Consider the following 25326-nt stretch of genomic DNA (forward strand, 5'->3'; position numbering starts at 1 on the left):
CAGCACAAAGTGCACTTACTGACCCTGGAGGAGCGTGTGTGACTTTGTCCAGCCCACAATTAATGAGATATTCCAAAAGGAGGTCAGGGGGAGTGGTAACCCCAGGCAAGCCCTAAGCAGTCACCTGCAGGTGAATCTCAGTGTAAGTTTAGAATGTGGAGGGAGGGAGGGCTTGCCAAACCCCACTCTAGGCAAAGCCTATGCTCAATTTTACAGCCCCACCGAGTATATATACATCAGGGGCGTCTGAGGAGCGAAAACAAGCCTTTTTTGTGCACCAATGGCATATACTCGGGTCAGAAGCAAGAGAAAACGCTGCTCCGGCGTTCAACTCAAGTCCAAATACGATCTTGGACAAAGATGGCCGCCGCGCATGCGCGCTGGCCGAGGCTCGTAAAGAATGAAAAAGGGACTGCGCGTCAAGCCGATGCGCATCCCCGCTCCTCCACCTCCCGCTCCACTTGTACCGGCGACGCGAGGGAAACCCCTCTCAACACACGCGCGAGTGACACGCAAACCAGGGAACGGGTACACCGGTACAGTTATGCCGGTAGGCGCTCGCAGCGCAACTAGCAGAAATCACCTAGCGACAACCTCACAGGAAGCTATAAACGCCTAGGTCGCATTCGCGCGCATAAGACAGCGCGATGTAAACAATAAACGCCAGCAATAAGGGCAACACTGCAAAAATACATTCATCAAGAGCAAAAATACATTCATCAAGAGAAAATTTAAGTGTACTTAACTGGCTGCGGAGCAGCAAACAAAGAGGACTCTATGTGCTGACAGGGACCTTATATAGAGGGGACTCTATGGTTGTCACATGGTTTTGTCTGTTTTTTCATTGGCTGCTGTGAGCTTCTAGTAAAGATTGACAAGCATAATCGGAGCCTCCGGTCCTGACATAGAATCAGCAATGTGATTAGCAGACACGGGGTGGAGGGGGTTGGGGCCTAGATTGGCGTTTGATTCTATATATTCTGTGTGCATATATTCCTCCTTTAATTTAGTCCCGTATTAAAGTGGGCAAAGGACACTATATAAATATTGTGCTTGAAAAAAAATTATTATAGCAATTGCTAATATTGCTGTTTTGCTGCAGTACAACTAGAACACCCACCCCCTCAGTAACACATGCACGTTGTTAGATAAATGTCTGCGCCTAGTTGATCTAAAGTGAAATCATTTGAGGCCAAGGCAGGAGTTAAATAGAACAAGCATTGGCATAGCCAATAGGTCTCGCTTTTGGGAGCTTATAAGTGTTTAGTCATTCAACAGTTGATGTTGTTGCACCAAGGATACTGTGCTGCATAACTAAATACTTATAAGGTTCCAAAAGCGAGACCTATTGGCTATGCCAATGCTTGTTTTTTTGTATATAAAAAGCCCTGAGACCTAATAGGACATTTAGTCCTATTTCTATGTCTGTGCCCGTCCTGTTTTTTAATTCTGAAAATCTGGTCACCCTACCTTCTGGTCGAGTTCGCGCTTTATATAAAATCTGAACACAAAAAAAACATTGGCAGTGAGGTGGTGTGTGATTTCCTCGGGAGCTTTCTGCTGGATTTTCATCAAGAAACATTGGTTTTGGTTTCGGTTGCTCAGAAAGGTGCCCCGAAGGCTGATATAATCCTAGCGAAAGCACGACCTTGTACCTACCGGAGAGTGGTTGAACAGTGCAAGTGTCTGTACCATCTGGCACCGCCAGAGGACGCTGTATGGCATCACTCGTCTTCTGCTACGTGTGGTCTCTCTTGTGGGCTCTTTTGTTGTTGACCGACTCAGACAACTTCATATCACTTCCTGTTGCTATAGCATCACGGCGTCATTTTTACGTCACTTCCTTTTCACCAGTCGCTCGTGGTGTGGGAGCTGTAGCTCCTCTCCAGCCCCGGGATGCGGATCGAAAAGTGTTACTTCTGCTCCGCCCCAGTGTACCCAGGGCACGGGATGATGTTCGTTCGGAACGATTGCAAGGTGAGACGACGTGGTGGTGGGGAAATGCAGGCATGGCACGTTCGTTTTGGGGGTGACGGACATGTAGATAGTTTTGTGTTGTAGTTCCCCTTGGGGCAAGGGGTTATGTTTTGGGAGTTCAAGGAACACAAATGGGGGAGGGCGTATAGATGTGCATGCTAAGCGGGGGAAGTTTGTGTAGGGGTTCGAACATGTATGGAGTTCGTGAGTACAGAACTGTGGGGAAGCGATTATTTCTTAGTTGCAGTGGTTGGGTGAGTACAGATATATGGGAGCATAGATGTTACTTTCTATTCATGGCTGTTTTAATCCCACGCTGGACCAGGGAAAACGAGGGTAGTGTCAGTGATAGAGGAAGTGACAGCCACCCACTTGCTCAATGCATTTGTGGACGCTCCACATGCTTTGAGGCCAAGATATTCCTTTAGTATTTCTCGTATTCTCATTATCCTTCTGGTAAATTACATCTTGACTTATCCATCCTATCAAGGTTTTGCTTTTGGGAAAAAGTGTTTATAGCAGCGTGGTCCGATATGCTGTATACATCGGTTGCACACTTACATATTTTAGGGAAATAGTCAGTTCTCTAGGTTGTTTTGTGAGGGGTTGAGAAGAAATTATATTTTCTGATAGGGGGATGTAAAAGTCTCCTTGGATCTATCATTGTGTCGTCTTCCATCATGTGGAGAAGTTGGCGATCGTTGGAGTTTTGGGGGTCTGTTTGCATGAATCTTTTCATGAATACCAGATATTTCTGTATAAATCAAGTCTTCATAGACTGCACTTTATTTCCTTGCCATTTCAATTCTTCCATAATCATTACCATATGTGTTTTGGTTTGTTGTATGAATTGTTTGTTTAAGTTCAGAAGGAGGTTCTAGTGGGTAATCCTTTCCTATTTTCAGACCCCCAGAGTTCCTTCCATATGCTCGTTCTCCACCATGGTTTGGTGTGCGAAGATAAGCGCCACCAAGTAGTCTGAATGAATAGAACATGGTCATTGAGTAGCGCTGCCTTAACGTTTTACAGGGTGTGATGGTTTGCTAGCTGAGAATTCTTTCCCTAGCTCTAAGCTGTAGCAACTATGCCCCACGTCCATGGCTGATTGAAGCAGCAGCTTGAAGATTATGATTCATAATGGCACTGACTGTACACGCTCAGTTCACTGATGGTTTAGTAAGCCTGAATAGCGATGGTTGTGAGCACTTACTGCAGGGTGTGGCATACAAAGCTGTAATGTTGACTCGCTTTATGTTTGTAGTTCTGTGATACAGAACTTAAATTATATTTTAATGACTTGGTTGTGTTAAACTCGGAAATGCAATTTCCCCTCTGCTCCCCTTCGTTGAGAGAGGACTTCGAGAGATGGAGACCATTTGAAATGCCTTAATTGTAGGTCGGTCTTGAGGCTTTAAGTCTGTAATTATGTGACCCAGTTGGTTGGATGTTTTAGCTAGTTGTCCAGACTGTGTTAGGCAGCCACCTCGATGGAGAGGAAGCAAACCTATGTTTTTAGGTCACCATCTTGCCAGCTGCATGCTGCTCCCTCAGTCAATGCATGCGTTTTATTCACTGTGCTTACCATATACAGCCAGCTCATTCTTGTTTGGAACATCTGTGTTCCTTGAATAAATGGCTCCGACTCATGCAAATCCCAGGTATGGTAGCTTGGCAGTGTAAATTGCAACACTCCCTTTTTTTTTTAGTGGGGGAAGAGACGCTACCGTTGATAGACTGGCTAGGATTGTGGTTCTGCTTGAATAGGGTACAGATGTCAAAATTGGTATCTTAATTTTTCACCTCCAAATCAGGAAACATGGCGACTCAAGTGTCCTAGAACGTCTACCTCTCCAATGTAGGTATCTATAAAAGCACTGCAGTTTGCATCGTTCTTTCTGGCTTGGCTTACTGGGATATTTGTAAATAATCCGTTGATTAAAGGTGCATTTGTATGCCAAGTTTGAGGACTTGGATCAGTGACAACCATGATTTCTATGTGGGGTTCCAGTATTTCAGTAGGAGACTAAATTTAAATCTAATTTAAGTTGCACTGGAGTAACATTGCACCAGTGTACAGCACGTCATTTTACACCACTTTGACGCAGTTGTGAATGATAACCTTAATTCAACCTCCTCCTAAGTGCTTAGCTCCACCCCACTTTGCATGTGACTTTCAGAGTCTTTAGTGCAGGTTTTCACAGCTCTGCCATATCTGGGTCTCTTGAGCTACAAGAAAACCAAATTAACTGTAAGTTTAAGCATCATTGACTGTCATATTTTGAAGGCTTACTCATAAAGCAGCTGCATAGGCAAGTAGTTTATCCCCTCTTTCTTAAAATGTGAGTACTGAGTGGATGGTGGAGTATGCGGAAACGTAGGTAGTGTTTTTTCTTGATGGGGTCTAGTGTGGGAAGACTATTTGTGTATTTATTAAGTGCACACTCACCGAAGTTTCTTGGCTCCCTAGTTTGAGAAGAGCATTACCTTAAGAAGAAAGTAAGCAACAATTAATCTGAGCGGTTTAACAAATAGGTCTTTAACATTTTTAGAAAAGGTGAAAGAGATTCTGTCCACTCCCTTGCTGTGGCCACTAAAATGGATTATCTCTGAAAGTTTTAGTCCAAGTTTCGGGGATGTTGAACAGAAAAGGCAAGTGAGAACGAGGGGGACATGGCAGCATGTTGGATTTAGAGGGCAGAAATTTAGGGGAAATTATAGCCTTAAATAAGATTCTCTTTTGAATGGGTTTGAGGAGTGTAGAGACATGTTCAGGTTGGGAATAGCTGGTGATTAAACGAGTTGCCATGTTTTGCGCGAGCTGCTTTAAAAAACTTCTCCGGGATCCCCGGAGAGCAGGCATTTCCGCAGTCCAAACAAGATTGAACTAACGCCAGGACAACTGGGATATGGTGGTAGTTGTTTAGTTACCAGTAACACATACTCGCAACCCTGGAGACCTGATGTTCTAAAGTAAGGGTAAAGTCAAAATTAATTCACAAACTACGTACTGCTTTGAGGACTCTGTAAGAGCCATTTCTGATTATTAAAAGTACTGTTTTGGGGGAATTTATGTTTCAAGAAGTTGCTGGCCAATAGGTGGCGGACTGTGGATATCTTTGGGGGGCGGTGGAGGGAGCCTTCAAATGATCACCAATGAATTTCTGAGATCATGTGAAGTTGTTGGCAAAACACTACATACTCTTCTAGGAGTTGGGGGAGCAGGATAGCAGTCGCTATTTTCTGTAAGCTGAAGGATGTCAAGATTTGTGAAAAGGAAGTAGGAGTCACCTGATACGTTGTATAATGGTCCCCAACATTTCTGTTCCATGGGAATAGTTAAATGGGGGTGCAGATGAAGAACTGCCATCATGAGCAGGCCGTGTTCTACCTCTAGGTTCCAAGTTTATGAGGAGCATTCAAGATTTGTCCTCATCCGACTCTCTAAGGTGTTCATCCATGTAAAACATCCTCATCTGGTTTGCTATGTTTCTTAGTGGTTCACAAGTTAATTTGGTTGTCTTGGGGGAAAGCGAGTTAAGAAAATGGTAAGGTAAGTAAAAGCAGAATAAGCAGTGTGTGATGGAGAGCACCCAGAAATTATGCAGTGAAGGCCGACTAATTTATTGGTGGGCGTGGAGGTGAATGAATGGTGCGAAGTCTAGTGGAGGAACAAAGGGATGCAAAAAGAATAGCCTCCAGAGAAGATTCACATACAGTGTTCATGCGTTCAGCAGTATTTTAAAAAGTTTGCAGAAGAGAAGGAAGGAGGAAAGGAAATATTAGAAGTAGGTGAGATAAGAAGGGTCGAGAGAATGTGTGGAAGAGGAGATTAATATTTTGGGAGGCGTTACAAGGGTGCTTTGTAGTGCTATGTATTGTTAGAAGACACATTAAGAGTGCCTTAGTAGTAAACAAAAAGTATGATTGGCGAGTAGTACCTTTTTTTGGAACAGATGAGAGTAAACTGAAGAAAAGTAAGGTAACTGAACCATTAGTTACAGTTTAGGGAGAAAAGTGGGTGGATAAGCACGTTCAATACTTAAAACATATCTTGCTACTCATCTATTTACACACCACCTATTCATCCACCCATCTTACTTATTTGCATATCTCCGCCACATGTAACACAGCTCATCACTTTAACTCTCCCACCTATTTCCCCCACTGAATATTTTTTTAAAAAACAGTTTAAATTGGCCATTTGCTAGGAACGACGTTGACCCCCCCCCTTAGGATTGAACAGCAGTGTTGGCCATTCCACACCATGACACAGCCTCCCTCATATAAGTATGATTGCTCTGGGTTAGGACTGTGCATCCTCTGATGCTGGGTGGATGGCTCCCCTCTTTGACCTAGATCAGTGAGTTTTGTGATCTGGGATGCAACTCTGCTTTCTGGAAATAACACCTGTGGGAAATGCATAACCTCACAGATCTGTAGTCTAGGACCACTGCCAGTTAGCCTGTTTATTTTGGAGCTATTCAGCTGTCTCAGTGGTTCTGAAAACTATGGTTTTAAATCAGGGGTACGCAGGGCCCTAGGTGTATCTGATGCCTTCTCATGGGGTCCGCAGCTGTTCAGAACATTTAAATATATTAGCATATTGATTACATTTTTCCATTAAAAGCACAATTGAAAATTCAAAATTTTGAAATGCTTTAAGAAAGAATTTGAAATTTGCGGCTAAAAGTCAAGTTGGTTTCCTTAGCTTGATTTGTGGGAGCAAAGCAGGAACATTACTGTAATCAAGTACGGACGATTGACAGCCTCAAATAGAAGATTGGTATGCGCAAGTGTTGAAAGCAAAAAAGACTAGCATACCACTTCATGTTTTAGTATTGAGACCACATTTTTAAATCTCCAAACTACCCATTAACATTAAAACTTTTTTATTAGGTCTCGCCTGACCCAGCGCATGCGCTTGTTTGGCGAGACTTTTTGTGAGGGCTTCAAAAAGTGCTACCATGGCAAGCCTAGAGCTACGGTGCATGTGTGCGCGCGCGCCGCGCTTGATCACTATTACTTTCACAGCCGCTTTGATGTTTGATCGCGATCACTTTCGGGGGCCACATGGCCGCTTTGATGTTCTCCGTGAGCCATTCTGTTTATTACTTCTATGTAGTAATGGTGGCACCCGTGCTTTAGCTGAAACATCTTAGGCCAAAGTCGGGTGCTGAGATTGCTTCAAAAGTAAAGAAATAGACAATTCTTTACTTTTGAAGCAATCTCGGCACCCGACTTTAGCTTAAGATGTTTAAGCTAAAGCACGGGTGCCGCCATTACTGCAGAGCAGTAATAAACAGAAACAAGCATTGGCATAGCCAATAGGTCTCGCTTTTGGGACCTTATAAGTATTTAATTATGCAACTGTTGCATGGCTAAACACTTATAAGGTCCCAAAGGCGAGACCTATTGGCTATGCCAATGCTTGTTTTATATTGTATATTATTTTGCTTGCGCATGTTGTCTTCATATTTTTTGTATTTGTTTAATTATACCTGTGTCTGTTGTTCTGAGGTTCAAATTGTAGAAATTGCTAGGGTCATGGTCCCTGCCTTCCCATAGTGGTTCTGTCAGGGTCGGCGGAAGTCAAAAGGTTAGGTAGGAACTGTTGGTCTAAGATATCAGACTCCAGAGTTACAGCACTCTTCGCATCCAGCTGTGTCTCCATGTGCATTTGTCGTATGCTGTCTGTGCCTCTGTGCAGTGACTGGGTACCTATATGTGTGTTGTCTGTGCATCCAATCCTATTTTGTAACATATAACCATTATGATATAGAATACATCCACCTAAATAGTCCACACCTGTCGGCTTTGCTACTGTTTGCATTGCTTAGTGTCTATCAGTTTTAGGGCAGTTCAGACTTAAAAAATGTGTTGGCTAAATTACTCTCTTATGAGGACAGTTTAAGTCCAAATTTAAATGTTTTTGTGCCTTTTCAGATGTTCAGGTTTTGCAGATCAAAATGCCATAAGAACTTTAAAAAGAAGCGCAACCCAAGGAAGGTGAGATGGACCAAGGCCTTCCGAAAAGCTTCTGGCAAGGAGTTGACTGTGGTGAGAACCCAAAATTGTTCTTTTTGAGATATTTATCAAATGTCTTTCGATTTTTATTTTTACAGGCAATTTCTGGTTCAGTGATGATGCAAAACAAGCAATGGGCTAGGGATAAACCTAGCAGTCTGCAGCGCCTTTGTTTTATTATGTTTTCTGGTATTAACCTGCTTGGTTTTTATAATGTCAAATCCTACATGTGTCTCTAATGCTCACCAAACTGTAATTCAAATAAACAGTGGAAGGCATTTTACTAAGAACTACATTCCCCATACATGGCAGATATTCGTTGTTTTTTTGCAACTATTTGATACTTATGAGGCATTGATCTCATGTACGATGTACAGCGAAGTCGACGTGGGCTCTAGCCCCCGTTAACCATTGATTGCTTTAGGCCAACCCCATTTACCAATTGCTTGAAGACAGTGTCTTTCAAATCTTGGGGGCTCATTAGGATGTTGTAACGATCGGCTGTGGCGATCGTTAAGCCATCCTATTTTGAAATACCCCCCGCCATATTATAATGGCGGTGGTTGTCACGGCGGACGCAAAGTCCGTCTGACGCTTTTCTGCCAGTCTGCTTCCCTGTATTGTGAAACTCTGGATAAAAAAAAAACAATTGGCCACAGGCGGCTCTTCTGCTTAGGTCTTTAGAACCACACAGCTATTTTGCCAAGATTAATTGCAAGAATTACTTGTTACAAGTTGATTTAGACACCAAACGTGCGTGTGCCTCCTCAAGGCTGCCATTAAACCTGATCTACAGGGAGGATTCAAATGATGCCAGGCTCTGCCCGGCCTGTTAAAACAGTATCGTCATTTATTCGAGAACAATATTTCGCTAAACAGATGAAGCCACACACTTTTTCCTTAGATAATTCTCCTCCATTTGAATGTGCACTACTTTTAAAATGCAGATTTTTTCAATCAAAAACTGCTGAAATCAACATAGTCTCGTAAGTTAAAAAGCTGCATTACATCCACAAGCTTCTCAATTCAAGTGATTTATTAAAGGGAGCCTGTTGTGTGACTGCTTCACAGGCTTCGTTTGAAGTTTCGTCAACATTTTCTACTTTTAAAAGTCAATTAAAACGTGAGGAATTGTATGGTTTTTCCCCTTGCGTATTTGCTGAACATGCAAGTAGGTGATCCAGGAGCCTCAATTGCCAAGCCCCTCTGATTTCTTTTTTAAACGTAACATTTCCAGTACGATACTACTACACTCACAGTAGTGGAGAATATATTAAACCACGGAAAACCAAAACATACCCCCAACAGTAATCAGACATCTGTTTTTATAGAATTATACCAGCATTGAGTTGCATGGCGGTCCGTTCAGATAACAATCAAACTGTTTCTGTAAATGTTATTCATCAGCTCGGTTCCATTGGATTTTCTATACACGAGGTAACAAATTGTGCAGGGGGAGAGGACCAAATTATGAAGCAGTGTTGACTAAATTATGCTCTGCAAAAGGCAAATTATGTAGCAGAACATGCCACATATTGTGGTAGTATGGTAACAATGGCTGTGCAAAGTTTTCACCTTCTTATGAGTGCAACACCTAAATACATCAAACAGCAACTGAAAGGTAACCAGTTACCCCTTGCAAACGGTCTGCAACTTTGCCACAATATGTTTATTTTGATAAATTCCTTTTCGTTGGGATTGTCCTATAGGAATGCCAAGTGCTTTTAGCCCATCCACGGACAATGGTAGTGTGATTCACCTATCTCCTCGATCCTGAAATGCTGACATTACTTGTCGATAGTAGTCCTTATGCATTAGCTCCAAGTTGCAATGCATTTGTACCCCCAAATTTTCCCCTAATTCTTTACTCCATTGTAATAGAAACTCTATTTGTGTTAGTGGTACTTTGGGTTCAAATGGTATTTTCGGTTTCGCAGAAGACACACTGTTTTCTTAAATGAATGTGTGCTTAAAAAGATGTTCTTGTACTCTTTGTAGGATATGTATATAAGCTGCTATTAGCGCAGCTTAAAAGGAACTGCTTTTTTCTTTCTTTTTATGCAGGACAACTCCCTTGAGTTTGAGAAACGCAGAAATGAACCAGTGAAATATCAGAGAGAGTTGTGGAGCAAGTCGGGTAACTGGTTCTTTTTATTACTTAAAAAAAAAAGTATATATTTCTCTGTTCTGGTTTTATAAATTAAAGTAATTAAAATTGCAGGATTGCCCGTATAGTGTTGTTTCTAATTTGTGTTTGTAGCCATGTCTCTAGTAAAAGCTATTTTTACTGTTACAATGTGAAGCATTACATTTTCTTTCAAAAGGATTTACGGCAATCCGAATAAGTAAAATGTAAATTAGTAAATTTAGCTGAGTGTATTGCAGTTCTAAATCCACAGTGTGCTAGGTGTGCGAGGAAAAATGGATTTTGTTTCACCACCTTAGTGGCAGTGTAAATTGTTGTTGTACTGCTTTTTGTTTTTTTGTTTTTCTGATTTGCGAAATTTCGTCCCGTAAATAAATAGCCAGGAGGTCCTGCTGACGCAAAGGACTATAAATGAACATTCTGATGGTGAATGTGGTTAGAAAAACCTTTGGACGAGACTGGGAGTTCTTTGCTAAGTTGTTTATTTATAGTATTATAGAGCACACTGTCACCTAACAGGTATTCTGGCGCTTACCTCTCCTGAATGGCACTGCTTCTGAAATGCCTAGATCAATTACTACTGATTATATGGGCATACCCGGGTTTTTAATGTTTGCCTGAAACGCATTAAGTCAGTTGTGTTTCTCAATGAAGCAGGTAATTTATTCCAAAGCTGAGCCACCATCACAGCGTTCGCTCGTCCTCCCTGTCCTATGTTCCTGAATTCCAGAACGTATAGAAGTATTGCGGCCTCTGAATGTAGGTTCCTAGTAGGGACATATCTGTGAAGTTTCCTTTGCAGTAGTTTAGGGCCTTTTACCCTGAAACGCTTTAAAAATTATGCAAGGTGATTTAAAAGCTATCCTGTTGTATCGGAAGCCAGTGGAGTTCCTTCAAGGTCGTGGATGAAGATTACCTTCTTGGACTGTTTAATGTTAGTTTTGTGGCTGGTGCTTGTATTCTGTACAGTCTATTTATTAAATACTCCTATCAGCAGATCATTGCAGTAATTGAGCCTGCTTAGAATAGTACTCGGCACTCTTGGTGCTCTAGCCTGGTTGGGTAAGATCGACAAAGCTTCCTTTGGGTCCAAAGAATTGCATAGCAGGTAGCTGCTATTTTATTGACATAGCTCTCCATAGATAACTTATTGGCAAACGTAACCCCCAGATTACGGACAGTCTGCCGCTTATAGTCATCGTCCTTTGTCAGTGGCCAAGAATCAGTTGGAAGTTTCATGTCGACTTTACTGGCTGATCAACAAAGAACCTCTGTTTTGTTCCCGTTCAATTTTAAGGAATTGTTGCTTAGCCAGTTGACTAGGTTTTTCAGACAATTGTGAAAAGAGTCCAATGCTTCTGGCTTACTGCTTTCTAAAGACAATATCAATTGCGTGTCATCTGCATAGTTGACAAGCCTGATGTTGTGGGATTTAATGAGTGTTATCAGAGGCCTCATATAGATATTGAAAACAATCGGACGAAGCGGCGGCATTTGAGGGACTCCATTCTCTATTGTTTTCAAATAGAGCAGGGGGGTGGGGGGTGGTAAGAGCTAACCGCTTTACATCTATGTGTCAGGTATGAACTTATCCACATCAGTGCCGTTCCATCAACTCCACTCCTTACTAATCCTGACAGTAGTGTCTTCTGATTAACCGTGTCACAATCAGCTGGCAGATCAAGTAGTATCAGAACTGCCGATTGAGCACTAACCGCAATCATCTGGAGTTCATCCATTGCCAATAACAGTGCTGATTCAGTACCATGTGCTGGTCCAAAGCCAAACTGCTGCTCCTCTAAGAGGTTTTGATCTTCCAGATGTGTTGCCGGAATCTTGCGTAGAATTTTTAGGGGAGGGCACTAAAAATATTGGCCTGTAATTACTAAGCACCACAGGGTCCGCAGTAGGCTTTTAATAAGGGAGTAACTATTGCTTTTTTTTTTCTTCAAGCCTGGGTAACAAGGTCCTGTTCAAATGATTGATTACAAATCTTTAATAGCAGGGAGAAAAGCTCCTCAGTCAGTTTTCCACATTCTAGGTGGTAGAGGATCTAATGGGGAGCCTGATTCGGTAGACATTGAGATTTCTCGAAAGTTATACTCTGTCAAGCTTATTGAGGTGACTAACTGAAGTCACGACTGTACTGGAAAAATTCAGCCCTGACGGATCAATCCTTAATATCTTGTTTCCTGTAACCAATAGGTTTTCTTTAGAGAAGTGGTCTGTCGTTGGGCAAATATTTTCAATGCCTCTTATGATCTTTTTAGTCGTGTCCATAAAAAACACAGCTTCATCATTACAGAGTGCTTCAGATGGTTCAATCACTTATCTAATACACGGGCTTCGATAGTTCACGCATAATGTCAAATATCTTTTTTGAAATATTTGCAGCTTCTAGGATTGTTGTGGCATAGTCATTAGCTTTTGCCTTGCATACCTCTTTTTATATTCATTTAAGGTACTTCTTATTAATTGTGTGTCCTTTTCTAAGTAGGATTGGCGCCATTTTCTTTCTTACTTTTTACATACTATTTTAGTTGCTTTTAGCAGTTTTGTGTACCAAGGTGCTGAAGGCTGTGCCAGGTTTTACCATTTTTGGTAGGTACTTCTTTATCTAGTGGCTCTAAAATTTTATTGTATAAGGCGACACATTTTACCTCTACTCGCTTCAAAGTATCAAAATCTGTTACCGGGTCAAATACCTTCCCTTGTATTGGCCTATTTAATTTATGCCAGACTCTGCCCCTCTTTATCCCGACAGATGCCTCCTTCTTGGTTTTAAGTTCTTTTCCATTTATGTGAAAGCCATTCGTGAATGGTCTGTTCAACACATGGGTATAATGGCATTAAGTTGTTGAATAAAGCATTCTTGGCTGACTGGGTATAATGGCTTCAGTTGAGATTAGATCATCTGATGAGAAAATAAGATCTAGATTGTGTCTGTCCTGTGAAGTGCCGTGAAAGTTGTTGCAGCCCCAGTATTTTGCAAGATCCTTTCAGTTCATTAAATTAATGAGATAATTCCCCCTCCACCAACATATTTAAGTTTCCCAGAAGGAAAAAATGTGCATAAGATAGGGGCTCATCGGGCCCCCCGGCCAGTAGCATAGAATTCCAGAGAACCTTTTCCTATTTTTAGCGAAAAGCCCATTCATTCTGGGCCTACCAATTTATCTAAGTTTAAGATGGTAAAATTCAATTTTTCCTTTAAAATGAATCCCCCCCACAACTCCCTTTCCTGGCTTTCCGTGGTATGTGCAGGACTTTAATGCCTGAAGGACACGCCCAACCCAATCTATCACTGAGTCCTTTGAGGCCCAAGTTTCTATCACACAGAAAAACTTGTGTCGTAAATGTTGTGGTTATATTTTATTTAGTATGGTTGAAATCCCAGTTTGTAGTTGTGATGTCTGCCTTTTAAATAATTGGTAATACTTCTTGCATTTATTATACAAGCATCGAATGATGTAGGTAAAATTATGAATCTAATTGTAAGCTTTTTTTTTTTTTTTTTTAAAGTCGAGGCAATGAGACGGGTTGAAGAGATTAAACAGAAGCGCCAGGCTCGGTTTATCATTAACAGGTGAGTCTAATTCATAGCATTTGTTCTAATAGTGAACTTTTTATTAGCCGAACTTGAAATATTTGTGAAATATGGAATTAAAGAAAATAATCTTAAGCAGCAACGTTTTGATACCTCTCTGAAGTGAACTGCATTATTTTATGAATATATTCTGTGTTTATTCCCTTGCCCTTTAATCACCTTCAAAGATAATTATTTTCTATGGTGCTCTCGTTTAATGTGACGTGCACTGTTGCACAGCTTGCTAGGTCTGCACTATACAAATATTATAAATAATGATGTTGGTTATTACGGTAGCATTATTCCCAGCATGCTACTTTATGCATCAAACTTCCATCTATAATTGCAGTGCCTAATTCTAATTGTGAAAGTATTTGCTTGAGCATGGACATTTATTTGGGCTGTTCAAAAATCAAGGTATCGGTGGTTTAAAAAATGCTAGACAAAATAATCTAAATTACCATAAAAGTGTAACTAGACACGCTGTGAGACTCGCGGAATGCTACGGGAATTTGTCACAGCACTGAATCACACACGAGGCCCAATTTATGAAGGGCGTCAATTGACAAGTTGTAGCAATACTGAAGAATACGTGCCTTTACCTGCGAAGAGAGGCCGGTTATAACCAGAAAATGAGATCATAGTGTTTAATTTATTCAGAAACTAGTACAACGTACATTTTCCCGAGATAGCATAGCGATTATAATAAGTTGTGAAATTCTTCTTTCAACCTCCGAAAGTGCTATGGAGTAAAATACGGACAAGAAATCTAGAAATGAGGTGATGGTAAATGAGCCCCTTCGACTATAACAGCAATAAACATAATAAAGAATTCATCTAGCCCTGAACCGATAGTTCGGCATTGCATAAAATTACAAGAATTAGTACAACAAGAGAATGATCAATGTCTTGAAAAAGATGATTTAATTTATGTTGACCATCGAAACGCGTCCACGTAACTGCATACACAATTCGGTGTTTGACTGGTTCAATAGATACTAATTTAGTAATGGGTATCAAGCTCCAGTCAACATTTCTTCCTGATGAATGTGTTTATTATTATGACAAATTTCAGTGTCTAATGTTTTCTCTTGGGGGTTGGTGTATTCTCCGTTTTTGGTTTTATACTGAAATAGTATATTAGTGTATGCACATGATTGTGTATTTTTATAGGGATATCATTTTCATTGTATGGACTTATTGTGCACATTTGCAAATGATTTTATGTACAACATTTTCAATTTTGATATTTTAAATACATTTTGTATTGATCTTCCTTGGTGATTACATGCGGAGTTCATTGTTTGGGCTTCTACCTTTCTTTCCCTTTCCTTTTACTGTTGATGAATGGGGTAAGATATATTGTTTGTGTATATATTATTTGATTTGGGTATTGTGACATCCTAGGGAAACCTTTGTTTTTACTCATCAGAGCATGGTGCCATGTTTTAGGGGAGTGGGTCAAATGCATAAACCAGTACCCTTCTCTGGTCTAACAAAAGTAATATGCATATAGCTTGTAGGCATCCAAGTCTTCAGTGAATATTTTTGCTAGAGACCTACGTTTGGATGGCTGGGCAACACTATATTGCCCTGAATATTTATAATATTTTCCCTCATGGGTGGACAAATGCACTCCTTCAGGAGTAATAGCCTAAATGGAATTGATATAGCCTAATTTATTGGTAGAAGAGCCTAATGGTATTGGACTGATATGTGGTGTAAGATCTCACTTAAAGCATGGCGATGGGGTGGGTATGCTTCTAATGCAAAGTCATGAACATGGTGCTTTGCTATGCCACCTTAAACTCTAAACCTGTTAACTGGATATAAATTTGGGAACGCAGCTAAGTACAGAGCTAGACGTTTTTAGCCCTGAGGATGGGTGACTGGCCCTTTTTAAAGAAGCTTCCCGAATGGCGCCGTCCAGATAGCCCCACATCCTGCATTCAATACTGCTATCACTCTGAAGTAATGGAACACATAGTCTGTGTATGACCTGCATTGCTCATGGCCAGACAGTCATTATTGCGGGATCAATGGGTCATGTTGGGAGTTGGATCCTGCCGCCAGGCAATAATGGCTGCTCTCCATCCTGACAACACTAAGTTGAACATTGGACTCACGAAATTTATTCACAAAGCGTTAAAACTACTGGAAGCCACAACTGCAACCAAACCCTCCTCAGCTTAGCATGGCGGCCGAGTTAAGACTCAACAATCTAATTAAAGACTATAATATCAGAAAACCAAAGTGAGGCCTTTATGCAGAATATTATTAGCTCCTAATGAGCTCTCTAATTTTTAGTAATCTATATCCCCCCCCCCTCCCGTTTCTAATACTTATCATTGTCCTTTTTATTGTACGATTAGTCGTGTTTTAAATTGTATTTTTTTTAAATTGCTTAAAAAAAAAAAATAAAAAAAATACAATCAATAAAGTTATTATTAGAGGATGGGTCGATCAAAGTACAGGTTCCATGTACTACTGTGTTCTGCTTGTTCTTCATTTTTGATGGCCTAGCCACTTTTGATGGCCTGACCTTTGAACACAGTCAAAGGCCTAGCAAATTCCTTTGACTACTTTCAACTTTTTTGGAGAGTTCCAGAAGTAGTATGTTAAATTTCGGTCTAGTCATCCTTCCTCTTCAAGTCATTCTCTCAGGCTCTTACCTGAATAATACTGAAATTGCTTTGCTACTAGAATGCTTGTTTACTGCAGGACTACTGGAACATTTTCCTTCAGCCTTTTCCCCCCCAGTGTTTTATTCATTTATTTGTGTGAGACATGTAATGTTGTAGATTGCAGGTGGTGTGACACCCTTCTCAAGCAAGTGTCACAATCCTTGTCAGGGTGAACCACAAAAAGTCACTTACCTGTGCTTAACCCTCTGGTAGCTTGGCACAAAAGCGATCCAGCTTAATTTATAGGCAATGTGTAAAGTATTTATGTAGCACTCCAGCAGAAATAAAGTGAGAATACAAGAACCAAACCAACAAAAAAAAGAACCGGGGATATGGAATTTTAAATGTTTACGGTAAGTATAGCGCCTGAAAGCACACTGCGTCACTTGCAGTTATCTGGTCGTGAAGACTGAGTAAAAGTCACATGTTGGTCGACTGCGGTGGGCCACGGAGCAGGTTAGTCCAGCCTTGCGTTGCCGGTCGATATGATCTTGGCACATACGTGCCAATTTGTGGTTGAGAACAGCCCAAACCTTCAGGATTTTTCTTATAGGATGAGGACAACTGATGCCACAGCCAGGGTCCATGTCCTGAGGGACCTTTTGGAGATCAAGAACTCACTCTAAGGTCTAGTAGTGCAAGTCAGCCGGCGCAGGTAGGCTTGTAGAGCTTGTTGTGTCCCTGTCGCGCTGAACAGGTTGTCAGTTAGCTGACCTTTGTAGTCTGTTCAAGGAAGGATGCAGATCCAGTCTTCCTTCTCAGCAGGGCAGCCCTCAAGCAGCAAGGTAGTCCTCTGGCAACAGGGCAGTCCATCTTCTGTAGTATCCATAGGTCCAGGAGTGCACTGAAGAGTGGGTCTGAGAGCCCCAATTTTATACCTTGAAGCAGAAGCAACTTCTGGAGTTTTCCACCTACAGAGGTGTCTGTAATTTCCTGCCTCTCTGTCTTGCAGGCACAATAAGCTAGTGTGAAGTCCTTGTATTTAAGCTGGGGCAGTGTTTTTGAAGTGCAAGTGTGCCATTTGACCGCTCCACCCACCACCCCTCCTATTAAGTCAGGATGTACCATTCTACCAACACCCAGACCCTCTATTGTGTGGCTGTCTGGGAGGAATACACAAAGACCATCTGTCAACTACATCTAGTCGTGCGACTCAGGAACAGTCTTGAAGCACCAACTGGTTAGGATAAGAAAATGCCAACTTTCTAAAATTGCATTTTTAGAATTGTCAAGTCTTATTATAACTGCTATGATTTCATATACTACAAGCTATATTATAGTCCAGGGTATAACCAGTGCATGGAGAAACCGCAAGTTGCCTAGTGGTAGTGTTTGTATTGTTTGTTGGGTTTGTTTATAAAAGAATAAATACAGTTCTCCTAACTATAACTTAGTTTGAACCTTTTGGTTTTTTTCATGTAAAAACAAATTTATATGTGTACACAGTTGAGTTTGCCACTTTGCTAGTTACTAATGATTTTCCATTTGAAGAGCATTTTGTTTTTTCCAATAACTTTGGTGCTGTTTTGATAAATCTTCACAAAACATCCCAAAAAAGTGCATTCACCTCAGATCCTTCATGGGAGGTTTTTAGGGTGATACGTCGAGCAACAGCTGAGAAAAAAGAGGTGGTCCCAAAACGCGTTTTCCCTAATGCAGTTTCCTGTTGGAACTTTAGACAATGCTACTGTCATAATGGTTGAACAGAATGACACCATATTTGGCAGAAAGCTAGATCTTTAAAAAAAAAAAAAAGCATGCTTTGGTTTTAATTCGTTTTTGAGAACTTAACATAAAAAAAGAGAGCTATATTGACATTTGGTGACGCTGGGGAACAGTGTGATCAGGCATTTAAACAAGCGCGGCCCTTCATGGGACGGATAGAAGATGTGCATGCGGGGACTGCCTTTACTGACTGCGGAAAAAAAAGTCCCCAGTGTATCACGCCGCCAGTAAAGCATCCAATCCCTGCGTGCATATCTTCTGTCTCGTTTGTCTCCGCGCGTGCACGCTGGACTCGTATCGATTCCATGGCAGAGCAGTGCATGCGCTGCTTTCGCCAGGCCGAGACCTAAAAATGACTCGCACATCTTCAGCTCGAAATATGTGGTGCACACGCATCATCAAATACCCCAAACTACCGATAACCGTCCCCATCAAAACAAGGCCAAAATCTAGATAAAGAGTAGGGCGTGCACACATATCACCCCAAAATATAAACACTTCGCACAATGCCTCGCAGAAGTGCTTATATATGCACACATACTTTTCAGAGCTAATAAACTGCGCTGCCCACTGTCAGCAGAATAACAAAAACATACAAAACCACCTCAGAACAGAAGCTACACAAGCATCAGCAAAAACTTTTTGAAGTTCAGTCGTCTTTGTCGCCAGAGTAAAAAAAACGCATGCAAATATAATCGAGAACAATATTCTCCACTTGTACAATAAACTTGCATCGCCATCCAATACTACAGACCGCTTTACACAATATAAATAGCAAAAAAAGTTAAAGCAACGAATATAAGAACTTGTTTTACGCCACGCTTCAGCCGTTTCTAGGCACTGTAAATAAATAACTTTGTTTCTAAATTAATGGCTCCTCATTTACGGATCTCTGAAGGATAGAGCGCTGAGTTGGCTGAATAGGGATCCTAAATATGCAGATGTTGCAGCGAGCACATAATTCATTGACACATCTTGCCGGCTGTAATGTGAACTAACATATGTCTTATCATGGAAAACAAACTGAGCGAAGTCAACACACCCGTTAACTAACGATAGAAAATAGGCAACCATTGTCCCTGCAAAATAAAGGTATTTGGGATTCTGCAAACTATACAGGGAGCACTAGCACAGAGTATGAACTATCCAGACACACAAGGTGCTTCACGTGGTTTAGGTGACAAAGATGAGCCCCAGAGGACAACTAATGGGATCACTGCCTAGAGCTGCTTGCTCTCCCTGAGGTCCAATCACCTGCTTCGAGCTGGCTCCTCGAGCGTCCTGCTGGTGAGCGCGCAGTACTACACATTGGGCAGAGTTATCATAAGTGCAGCAGCTGCAGTTGCACCGGGGCCCAGGGTCCCCGCACTGGAATTCAAGCTGTCCTTCGCTCCCCAGTCGGGAGTGGGGCTGGGACAGGTGTTTTTATTTGCTTGCATTAGGGTCCGTGCCAGGTATTCAGTGAAAAATACAGAGTCCCGGGGACAAAACATGAATTTCTTCTTATACCCAAGAACTATAAAGAGCAAAACACGTCCGATAGAATCCCGCTATTCAGCCCGAATCTCCAACCGGCGACTGAGCCGCTGAGAACACACACAAGACCTGCCATCATCCCGTCTGAACTCTGGAATTATTCCCCTTGAAGCCGCCGTCGCAGCAGCCCCCCCTTCCTCGTCTAATCTTTCCCTATCTGGAATTGCTGATAAGGCTAACGGTCATGAATTGAATGTCCTGATGATGAACCGCCTATTCCTTCAATGGTTCGAAACGCCGTCGACACTTTAATACACCTTGTACGCAAAAAACTTTCGTTTACTTCATTGTAAAAGTGTTTCCTGCGATTTGTCTTCAAAACACTGTGTATTATCCATGTGTAACAAACCAATAAGCTTTGCCTGAGTCTCCTGTTGTTCGTTTCTGTCCCCTGTCTCTTTGTACTTCATCGGCTAAGTAGGACACAGGCTTGTGTCCCATTTTATGTATTGTTTTGTACAACTGTTTCTATTGCTAAGAAGTAAATATTAGACCTCTGTCCGGCTGGACAAGTCAAACCAATATAGTAACGATTGAGTCTATATTCATTCCCCGTTTTCCAATTTCTCCTTTCTAGGGACCACTGTTGTCTAGAGTGAGGGTTGTATTAGGCACCTGTTTGTACCGAGTTTTCACACGGTTATATGCAAGCACATTAATTATGCATTTATGCCATTAAATGCAGTATGACAATAGTCGAGAGCCTTGCTGTCATGTAACCGACGCTTCAATGTTCTTGAAAACTTGCAGACTTGTTTGTAAGGGAGCCGTCTGTAAACCACTAGCTGACTGTGTGTGATTGTGCACACTCAGAAATAAAATGAATGCGTTTTTGTGTGTGGCTGGGTGTGTTTGTGTGTTGTTGCCTGTGTGTTTGTTTGCGTGTGTGTTTGAGTGTGGGTGATTTTTCCTCTGTGTGTTTTCACGCGTGCGTGCCTAGACGCATAACTATGACGTCTTGACGGTGGCCTTCTGAAACGACTGCTTGCTCAGCACTGTCCAAGCAGTAATCGCCCCACTCCGAGGCTGCCGCACCCCTCGACAGCAGCACCGCGATGGGAGGGATTCGATGCATTCCAAGCCAGAGGTTAAATGCGGCATTAGTTAAATGCATCTGTACATTCAGGGCACCGACTGCTCAAATGCCCAACCCTCCGTGTGAATTATTATTCCAGCTGCGGGGCACTGCAGTACCGGTGAGGCCCCGCCAAAGGAATCCCACCATGGGCGAATATTCGATGTATGGGCTTTAAGCTAAGAAACCAGATAAAATGCACATCTGGTTCGATCTCTTGCGGAAGGAAAGATGGCTTCTAGGCCCTCTGCTCAGAGTGCAGGTAAACAAACGAAATGACCGGTGGTCGGTCTTAAACTGAAAGCAGTATGTGATAATTGTACTTTCAAAAAGATTGCTATTTACTAGCAAAGAATACATTGCTACGAGGCCATATCTGCACAAATGTGAGCTATACGAACACCAAAAACCACAAGTGTGATAGTTCAAAACGTCCACTTAAAACAGTTACTCAGCAGAAGAATTCCCCTGTTATTATGTTGCCAATATTATTATCGGCCATTTGTGCACTACCATGATTCGTAGTACTTAGTATTATTAATGTGTTTATTATGACCGCTGATGCTGCCATTGTTATGGGCACTATTAGCAGTATAAGTTCCATTAATGACAGCATAGGCAATACTTATCATGACAATTACAGTAATAATAATTGTTGTGCCTATTGCAAACATGATTTCTGCAGGCATTAATATTGCCATTCTCGTTATTTTGAGTCCAGACTCAAAGATAATAATAAACAAAATTGATAAAAAGACTCTTTTCAGCCCCTACTCTTTTGGAAAGTCTCACAACATCACTTATAATCAATTATCCCCTAAAAGAACTTCTCAGGTAAAAAAATCACCAGCAATGCAGCTGGTTAACAACTCCAAGCACGTCTTTTTAATATTCTCACAGTGGAAAGTGCTGGTAGAAATGCTTTGGGAAATTTGGTGTTACGTAAAATTCGGTTTAAAGCGCTTATCACACTGAAATGTAAATGAACTGCTAGTCTACAGAAAACACAAATAACTGATCTCACTTTACCTCATACAAGGTGTTATCATATGTCTTTGTTAGGTAAAGTGGGTATAAATGATAGTTTTTCAGCACACGCACCGGATAACGCCACCCCGCACCGGCCCGGGCAGCCTTCCCGGAGAAGCCCACGCATTGGGCACATTAGAGTAATGGGGCCGAGCGATGCTGCCACCGGTATTCATTAGATGCTTATTTCCAGCTTTAGGCGATCAGGCGAAGGTTATGGTGTTTTAGATAGGATGACCACCTTGCACCAAATTGCATCCTGCGCATTTTACAGGTGCAAGAAACTGCCCGTGTGAAATTACCAGAATTGTTTATTTTGGTTTTACCAAACAAAAGTAGTTGTGCAACATCCTGAATGTCTGAATCCGAATACGTGCAGTTGCATTTTTAACCATACATTTAAACTGCATGCTTCCCATAATTGTGATGGGCTTTCCCAGCACCTGCGTGGCAACATTTCCTGGGTTTCACTCCACTCTGCATCTAGAATCGGGTACTGATGCCATTTGTGCTCGAAATCTGCTTTTGCACAGGTCTCACTTTGAGCTCGCTAGTGTCAGTTAAAAACACATATTTAGAGTTTACTAACCAGGACAACTTCTCGTTCTCCTAAAATTTTTATTTTTTCTAATCCTTCATTTCCTAATATTGTCATAATTGCATGAAAGGTATGCCCACGGTCGTTAGTGGGTTTTGCTCTGTCGACTGAGATTTTTTTGGTTTGTTTCATTAATATCTTTCAATTTGTAACACGTTATACAAATGGCATGGGCGCCTCTGTTATGCACAGTTTTCAGAACACACCCTGTGGCTAGACTCCATGCAGTGAGAGTATCTCTAGCAGCCCTCTTAACTCGTTACGGACACTGCCTTGATGATGATAATATATGCAATTATGGTCGAGTTACACACTTCGTTTTCTAATGCATCACATACCAAAATGTTAACTTTCTGAACCTCTCTTCATTATCCTTCTTTCTCAATTATAATAATTGATATTTTTTTTAATTGGGTGCCATCCCACAGCCACCAAGCACTCTTTTGCTCAGTTCGCACTCCCTGCTTTCCCCAGTTCCAAAATTAGTGTGCTACCTACTTTTGCTTCAGGGTAGGGGCTAGCTGATTGTTTGTGTGACCAACAGCGGATAGTGTTCACACTGTCTGTCCACTGGCGTCCACTCTAACCATTAGGCACTCAAGCCTGGAACCAGCACAAAGTCACGCTGTGAGACTGGAGACTGCAGCTATGTCTCTCAGTCAATCCAGACGCTGCTCCTTTGCTGTTACACAGCATGAGAGCAGTTCCAGGATTGGCTTGAGCAGGGAAAAATCACAGCTCATTTGGAGACATGGGGTTGTGTTCTCAACCCTTGGCCATTTATGTGCAGGTGGGAAGATGCCAGTGGTGCACATGTCGGGCTGATCAGGGAAAGGCAGCCGTCCAACCCTACATCCGCACTTAGTGGGCTTAGGTGCAGTGTGCTCAGTGCCTATCACATTGAAGAGCCACCGACAACTACCCTCGGCTGACTGGCGAGGGCGTGGGGCGGGCATAATAAAATACAACTATCAAAACATTTCCATTGCTTGCTTGTTTATATATTATGTATGTGTGGGGGGAGTGGGGGCAAAATGAGTGAGGCGAAGAACGCCCCATTGCCCTAAGGCAGCCTGCCCCTGGTCCACCGGTCTCATGTCTTTTGAGCTAAACATTGAGAAGGAAAAAAAAAACACTTTTGAATGGTAAATTAAGTTTCAAAGATGACAGATCAAGCATTAATAAAGACGAGAGGTTGGCATCCAACGCCAGAGTGATTGAGTTTTACAATGCTTTTTGTCTTTAGTCTCTGTAAACTCCTAACTAAAGATCCAGTTTTCCTGGTTGACCTTTAAACCGTTAGATTTTTGTTGTCTTTACATCGCTTAAGTTGGAAATATTATTAAGATGAGCAACATAAGTCTATTGCAAGATTTTTAATTTCTTACGCATTTATGCTTCCTCAGACTAAAGAAGGGGAAAGAATTGGAAAAAGCACAGGACATCAAAGAAGTCAAGCAAAACATACACCTCGTCCGTGCTCCTCATGCAGGTTAGTCACTTTGTGTCTATTTTGAAGGAATGGCGCACTGAAGCAACTGTTTTCCTTATAGTAGAGTTAAGACACTCTGCTTTGCAACAGTAATATTTTCTTTAATCATAGAGCAATGATGTTACTTACCCATTACTTGAGCGGTCTATGTTTGGCTTTCTGAATTTAAATGTATTTTTGTGGGATGAGGGGAGTGATGGTCAAGTGGGTAAACGCATGTATTATTCTTACCTGAAAGAGACTTCTAGCTGCAGAATCCTTACTTTTGAATTTCCCAGGCATCATGAGCAGTACACCTGCGTGCCGGTAGGTGGTGTGAATCTGCTCGGCATGCGTCATCCGTGCCTGAAAGTGACGTGGCTCTACCTGTATAGGTGCCTCCCAGGCGCACTGACGGCAGTTCTTTTCTTTCTGCGCCAACCAGAGCTGGTCCGGAGAACAGCTACTCCTCAGTCACTGTTTGACTGGAATTTGTTCGATGTTTCGTCTAGTGTTGAGGATTTTCATCATAGTGTGTTGAGAAATGTTATCTAGGAAGACCGGAATCAAGTCCTAAGGAGTCCGTCATTGGCTGTGTCGGTGACTGAACCGCACCTTGTCTGCCTGTGATATTTGGAGCACGACCACAACCTGAAGTTGTTCTCGGATTGCCGTGCCAAGAATCCTAAAGCTTTGAGAGAGCAGCCCCTAAAGCGCATGGCCGCCCATCATACGACTCCGCAGAAATCTTAAAGGCCCCAGGAGCGTTTGCGGAGTCAGAGGTCATCGTTCCATTCCAAGTTCTCGGGAACCTCCAGTAAGTCGAGGTACAAGAAGTCATCAAAGAGGTCTTTGATTTCTCCTCATACATCTGTTGACGAGATCAGGGAGCGTCGACATTCAAGGCCTGGAGCTGCGGTAGAGTCTGCACCTGGGCCGACTGCGCCTCCAGGATTTTCGGGGAGCCTGAGCGACCCTGCCTAACTTGGAGTTCTGTGAGGCCATGTGCCTCCTATTTGAGTGGCCAAACCCTTACAGCGCGCATTTTGGCCCTGTGGGGGTCAGAGGGGACCCCATCTGGTAACGCACAGGAGGCTCTGGACCGGCACCGGCTGTACCAACTCAACCTTCCCCCGACACCAGCACCCGATGGCGCCCAGCGGTGCCATCCGCATTGTGATCCCTGACTCCGATATGGAGCCAGATGGGAGTTACCAGACGCGGTCTCCAGCGCCAACCGAAGCCTTGCCTCCTAGATTGGAACCTGAGCCCTATTCCCTTGGGCTAGGACTCTAGGAGGAATGGGAGGAGTCGCTGGACCCTGGAGAGTACCAGCCATATGAGGAAGACCCTAGCATTGACCGGTTTAGGAACTGGGTGAAGTCAGTAGACTGAATACCTCTCCAGATATTGGTATGCTTTCTACCCATACCATGGCTAAGGCGGAGGGAGCGTCTCATGCAGTGGTGATGCAG

The 25326-nt window shown here is 42.3% G+C and overlaps 1 protein-coding gene across 1 annotated transcript in view; it reads left to right on the plus strand.

Annotated features, from left to right (window-relative positions):
• Positions 1-1438: 1438 nt before the first annotated feature.
• The window catches only part of RSL24D1 (ribosomal L24 domain containing 1), a 44788-nt gene continuing 20900 nt past the window's right edge, over positions 1439-25326 (plus strand). The window contains exons 1-5 of the mRNA XM_085644158.1: positions 1439-1977; positions 7921-8034; positions 10066-10138; positions 13670-13733; positions 23787-23872. Of these exons, the coding sequence (XP_085500284.1) occupies positions 1897-1977; positions 7921-8034; positions 10066-10138; positions 13670-13733; positions 23787-23872 (418 nt within the window). The 5' untranslated portion in view covers positions 1439-1896. The remainder of the gene's footprint in view (positions 1978-7920; positions 8035-10065; positions 10139-13669; positions 13734-23786; positions 23873-25326) is intronic.

This window comes from Triturus cristatus, chromosome 3_1 (assembly GCF_964204655.1).
Source record: "Triturus cristatus chromosome 3_1, aTriCri1.1, whole genome shotgun sequence".
NCBI lineage: Eukaryota > Metazoa > Chordata > Amphibia > Caudata > Salamandridae > Triturus > Triturus cristatus.